The sequence below is a fragment of the Triticum aestivum genome, chromosome 2B (genome assembly GCF_018294505.1).
Source record: "Triticum aestivum cultivar Chinese Spring chromosome 2B, IWGSC CS RefSeq v2.1, whole genome shotgun sequence".
NCBI lineage: Eukaryota > Viridiplantae > Streptophyta > Magnoliopsida > Poales > Poaceae > Triticum > Triticum aestivum.
Window position 1 is genome coordinate 763,147,466 of NC_057798.1, and position 6,363 is coordinate 763,153,828.

At 42.3% G+C, this 6,363-nt stretch overlaps 1 protein-coding gene across 1 annotated transcript; it reads left to right on the forward strand.

Moving 5' to 3' along the window:
• Positions 1–3,880: 3,880 nt before the first annotated feature.
• Positions 3,881–6,163, forward strand: LOC123042551 (G-type lectin S-receptor-like serine/threonine-protein kinase At1g11410). The gene is made up of 6 exons (XM_044464982.1): positions 3,881–4,220; positions 4,374–4,570; positions 4,695–4,905; positions 5,003–5,240; positions 5,323–5,473; positions 5,578–6,163. The coding sequence occupies exons 1-6, from the start codon at positions 4,169–4,171 to the stop codon at positions 5,863–5,865; spliced, it is 1,137 nt and encodes a 378-aa protein (XP_044320917.1). The 5' UTR covers positions 3,881–4,168; the 3' UTR covers positions 5,866–6,163.
• Positions 6,164–6,363: the final 200 nt, after the last annotated feature.

Consider the following 6,363-nt stretch of genomic DNA (forward strand, 5'->3'; position numbering starts at 1 on the left):
TAGGACCAACTCCGTTCAAATATAATACTTCTAATTACTGTCAGACAAACATTGTAACAAGTTGGTTCATTACTTGTACAACTATCTGTTCGGTTCAAGTTTGGAATTTTTCACATGGTTGAAAAGATCATTTAACCAAATTCATTATTGACACGTTAATACATATATGACAGTTTGATTAGTGCGCATAATCCCGCCTCAAATACGACAGCTTAATTAGTGCTCACAATTTGGCCTCAAGAGGCAGCCACTAATGATTATAGAGGTGGTCCATAACATTTTATAGAATCATAGTGATATGAAACAATTAACTTTTTATACCGAACATTTATACTTATTTTAAACTAATTATAGGATATTATAATTTTAATTGGTATAATTTTTAATTGCTTCTACATCATAGTTCGCCGCATGACAATGTTGGTTTGTAAATAATAGTCACAATATTTCTTGTTATGCAGTTGTAATATATATTAATGAAAAAAATTAGTGCAAAGTTTAAATTATAAGATATAACAAAAAATCTTTTTCTACTTTAAATAAATTCTTTGAATTAGTTTTTAAATATTGTATAAAGTATATATTGTATATAGGCAAGTGTTCGTAGTTCTTTTAATAGTAATGAATATCATGGTAGAGATTTTATAAATTATACACACTAACAAATATCTTAATAGTGGTTTCTAGTATATGTTAGGTAATCGTATTTGTAGAAACTTCTAGGTCATGGAAAATGTAATAGGTGGACAACCTGTGCATGCTTTTGTACTTGGATTTAAATTGACACCATTATTATAATATAGAAGAACATAAAATATTATCCATTGTACTTTGGCATATAATTTGATTATCTGACATGCTAGTCTAGATCCCTTGGTTTGATTTCGTACATGTGAGATCTCCTACCTGTTCTTCATATGAAAAATTGTGCATTATATAGAAATCTAGTTATCCTGAATTTTAATATGATACCGAGACATCCATCGTAAAGAGAGACTACCAACGTAATTAAACTCAACTTCATAAGTCAATTGGTCTGTGCCCATATAATACAAACTATTAGTGTGTAGCTTGCTGCTCCTACCAATTGAGGCTCGTTTTTATGTATTTAAAAATGTGGATAGAAAAATTCACCATAAAAAGTTGTTAAATTTTTATTCTAAAAATGTTAAACGTGTATTAGAAAATGTTCTTGACGTATAAATTTAAGAAAGGAAGATGATATGCACCAGCAATAAGTTGGCCTAGTGGTTCGTGCAGTTCCCTCACCGAACCCTTTCGCACACACCTTTTTTGAGTTTTAAAAAATGGGTTTTTATCAGTTTTGCCACAGGTTGTATAACACTACTCAGTTTTGCCACTAAAAATTTTGACTACTCAAAAATGCCATTGTTCTGTTGGACACAACCTCAAAAAGACCATTTTTCACCGTAGTCATCAGGTCAATGGACGTTGACCGAAGGTAGATGACCAAAATACCCTTATCCCATTTGTCAACTCCCCTTTCTCTCTCTTTTGACTTGTGGGCCCATCTGTCAGGGGCGCAGAAAAGAGAAAATGAAAATTGGCAGTTCGGGGCTTCGAACCCAAAACCACGGCCTGCACAGCGCGAGAGCGAACCAGCTGAGCTAGAGAACAATTCTACTTTGAAAGGAGATACATCCGTTATATCGTGTAGATGGAGAGGCAGTCGTGAAGCTAGCGCAGGAGCAATGCACGCGCAGGGTTTTGAACGTGCCGCTGCATCTACGTACTACATGCGGCGTCAGAAACTACAGCTGGCTGGCTGAAGCACTCTCGTAACTGAAAGGGGCCTGCAGACTGCAGTGCAGGTGATATACAGTACTGTACAGTGCATGATTCAGAAATAAACGTGACATGACTGACAGCAGGTGCTCGTGGCCACCACGCAGCTGTTTTTTTCTGAGAGCTGATGTAACAGAGTCGCCATCTGCATGGGCCATGGATGGCTCATGCTGTTCAGGCCTCACCCAGGCATGCCTCTCGCGCCGTGCAGGCCGTGGTTTTGAGTTTGAAGCCCCGAACTGCCAATTTTCATTTTTCTCTTTTCATGCGCCCCTGACAGATGGGCCCACAAGTCAAAAGAGAGAGAAAGGGAAGTTGACAAATGGGATAAGGGTATTTTGGTCATCTACCTTCGGTCAACGTCCATTGACCTGACGACTACGGTGAAAAATGGTATTTTTGAGGTTGTGTCCAACAGAACAACGGCATTTTTGAGCAGTCAAAATTTTTAGTGGCAAAACTTAGTAGTGTTATACAACCGATGGCAAAACTGATAAAAACACTTAAAAATAGAAGAAAACCCATAAATGGGCGGGCCCAAAAGCTAAGGTAGGTGTGCTCCGGTTTGCAGAATGAACTGAAACCGACGCCTGAAGCATAACGCATGTTTGCTAGAGGAACTAATTGAGGAGAGTCACTTGGGGTGGACCGAGAGTGGTGCGCTCTCAGCCACTGCCACTTGTCGCGCTCTGGGAACTCCCTTTTAATTTTTTTATTTCCACGCACACTTTTTGCTTTTTAGATGTTTTTCCTTTTTTTTGTTTTTTCACCTGTCTGTCTTAGCTTTTAGACAGAAAATATTCATTCATTTTTTTTGCACGAAAAAACACGTTTTTTCTTTTGAAATGGAAAAAAACGTGTTTTCTTATTATTATTTTTGCTCCCACGAGAGGCATGGCTGTGCCTCTTAGAAACGGAAAAAAACATGTTTTTTGCTTTCGCGAGAGACATGGATTTGCTTCTGCAAGAGCCATGGCCGTGCCTCTTCGAAGCGAAAAAAATGTGTATTATCTTTTCCCTTCCGCGAGAGGCACAGATTTGCTTTCGGAAGAGGCACGGCCGTGCCTCTCGGAAATGAAAAATAACGTGTTTTCTTAAAATTTTCTTAGGCGAGAGAGCCACGGTTTTTCTTTCACAAGAGGCATGAATTAGCTTTCGCGGGATGCATGGCTGTGCCCCTCGGAAACGGCTTTCGAAAAGGGAAAAAATGTGCTCCCGGTGTTGTTTTTTGTCTGTTTTTTTGTGAAAAAAAGTTCGTCAAAACCTATCAAAATTGGATCTAGTTTTGAAGATCTCAACGCGAGGAATCCAACAGTGAAAACGGTTTGCGATTTGGATACACGATTTAAGAGATAAAAACGTTTTGGATATACGGATCTACGGAAAAAGGGAAAGCTGCCAGGTTGCGACAAGTGGCGCACATGCAATGCCACTTGTCGCAACCTGAGGAGGTGGAAGTGATCTTTGAAAGGAGTACTATTTAATTAGTGATTTCGGGTGTTTGCGCCCCTTCCGGGCTGCGCTCGCCCACCCAGGTCAACCTACACAGGGACATGCCCGCTGTGCTCGGTCGAGGGGGTGATGGCGGGCGATGGGCGGCACCGAGGCCCGCCGTCCGGTGGCTAGTATCTCGCCGACGATGAACGGTAGGAATCCGCCGCGTGCAACCACGACCACTCGCCGACTCGATGACCCGACCCCCCACCATAGAGATCTCCCCATCACATACTCAAATTCTTTGGTTTCTTAAATTCACCATTGTGAAGGCAACGTAGCTATGGTTTCTCAAATTGTATTCTGGTTGGTTCCATGCGTTGGGCTATCAGTAATCTGACAATTTCGTTGCGGCATACCAAGGGTGACAAGGATGCTACAATATGCACGTTTGACTGGAGTGATCCAGGACTATTTGTTTGCAGTTAATTTTGTATGCGTTTGTCCCTGTCGGCTGTCGAATCATCTTCTTAACCAACCAGTGCCATTCAACTCTCACTTATTATGTACTCCTACATCTTCAGAGACCGCGTGTTTGCAGGTGGCATGGGCAGGCAGTTTATCCTGCAGTACTTAAATCGCGATACCATAGACAAGTGCGGCGCTCGCCCGAGAAGTTGGACCAGATGGGAGGTGTCAAGCAAGCAAAGTCCATCATGTCCATGGTCATGTAGAGCTGACAGTTTTTTAATCATCACGCCACCCGCATCTAGTTGACTAACTGCTTCTGATGGGGAAAATGGTGCATTGTCAACGCCTTGGCTCGCAAAACTGCGCAATTTCCTCCCTGACTTGTATCCCACTATGCCAGCTATAAAGACCAGACTGATCAGATTGTAGGGTGCGAACGGACTTCCCTGTTAGTATCATGGTTTTCTGCGTAGTTGGATGCGTGTCGAGGTTCATCATCAAGAAAATAGGTGACTCAATGGGTTCTAAGTTCTTTCTTGCATGTTTCTGAATGATTTTTCGTTTACGTGTTACTCTTCTTTTTCTCCTGATCAACAGTTGACAGTTCGATTTGCATAAATAGCTATCAACTGCTTCACATCAATCTTTTGGCCAAACTGCAGGCACAAGGAGGATCCAAGGGAGGCCACAAAGGGCCATTGAAGAAGCTAAACCATTTGAAGACGAAAACGCATTTGAAAGCAATTCACTGAAAGGAGATGTTCTTAGCTCACCTTTGATTGAGTTCAGCACAGTTCTTTCAGCAACAAACAATTTCAGAGACAAGCTTGGCGCTGGTGGATTTGGTCCAGTTTACAAGGTAGGGTAATTAAAACTTCTGCATCTCTTGTTCCAGGGATATGATTGAGCTTTGATTTCATTCTCGGCGATGTATTTAGAATTTTAGATCACAGTTGACCAATATGAGCTGATGATACTTTCAGGGGAGACTACCAGATGGTCAAGAGATTGCTATCAAAAGGCTGTCGAACAGCTCGAGCCAGGGATCAGAAGAGTTCAAGAACGAGGTGACTGTTCTGTCCAAACTGCAGCACCGGAACTTGGTTAGGCTTTTTGGCTGCTGTGTTCATGGAGAAGAGAAGATGCTGGTGTATGAATACATGCCTAACAACAGCCTTGACTCATTCATTTTTGGTAAGTTTTGTTTTGGTTCTTGAGATTCGGACAGTGTGAATCTTTTGGCAGCAAGTCTGTAACTGAACTTGTCTACCTGATGACAAATTTATATCAGATGAAACTAAGAGATCAGTGTTGGGCTGGAAATTGCGGTACAATATTATTCAGGGTATTGGAAAAGGATTACTTTACCTTCATCAGGATTCCACACTGAGAATTATCCATAGGGACCTCAAAGCGAGCAATGTTCTGCTCGATGATGATTTCATCCCCAAGATATCTGACTTTGGCATGGCTAGAATTTTCGGCGAATACCAACGTCAAGCCCTTACTCACCGAATTGTTGGAACCTAGTGAGTATCCTTTTCTCTTTTGTCCACCTAGTATAAATGAACATGGCTTCAGGCTAATGTGTTAAAATATGTGGAAATGCAGTGGCTATATCGCCCCAGAGTACGCGATGGAGGGAAAATTCTCCGAGAAATCCGACGTCTTCAGTTTCGGCGTGTTGATCCTGGAGATCGTGTGTGGCCGTAGGAACAGCTCCCTCATCGATCACGAATGGTCAATGAACCTCGTGGGCCACGTAAGACATCCTGCATTTTCTTCTCCAATCCACCATTTTTATGTTAAGACAACATACAAATAATCATCATGCATTCCATCTTCCATGGTTGGCTCCAATTTCAGGCATGGACCATGTGGCAGGAGGGCCGCGCCTCGGAGCTCATCGACACGCTGATGGGCACCACGTACTCTAAGGATGAGGTCTGCAGGTGCGTCCAGGTGGGTCTCCTGTGCGTGCAGGAGCTACCGGGCGACAGGCCGGCCATGCCTCTCGTGCTGAGGATGCTGTGTGGTGACGTCGAGCTTCCCGCTCCGAAGCGTGCCGCGTTCTTCGTCGGAAGAGCTCCTGCCGACAACAAGGATACCGAATCAGGGAACCACTTGACCTATACTGAATTGGAAGGCAGGTAGACAGATTTCGGAGTGCGCCCTTGGCTCAGGTTGCTGATGTTTGTGTATCTGGATTACTGCCAAAGATGGTGTTTCAGTGTGACTGTTCCTTTGTTGCCCTTCATGTTACATATAGTGCTTTTCAAAATTTATTGCTAGCACTTTTGGTTTTGGTATGAATCTACTTGTAATTTGTGAGCAGCACGTATATTGGGGATACTGGTTGTATACAGTTATGTAAATGATTGGATTTTTTTTTGGATTTTCCTGTTGTATATTCTGTTGTTCTGTTGGATAAACTGTAATGTTTGGGCGAGCAGACTATGTTGGGCTGGTGTGAGCTGTGGTATTGGAATGTTAATAGGCATGAAAGGAAGGAATGAAGGAGCCTGCAAAGCAAGCACATGAGTGCTCACCTTGGTGGTACAATTTTATATGCACGGAATGAGCTGATTAAACGTCAAATGTGTGCCCAAATCATGCAATCATGTATGTAACCTATCTGAACTCAGGACAGAA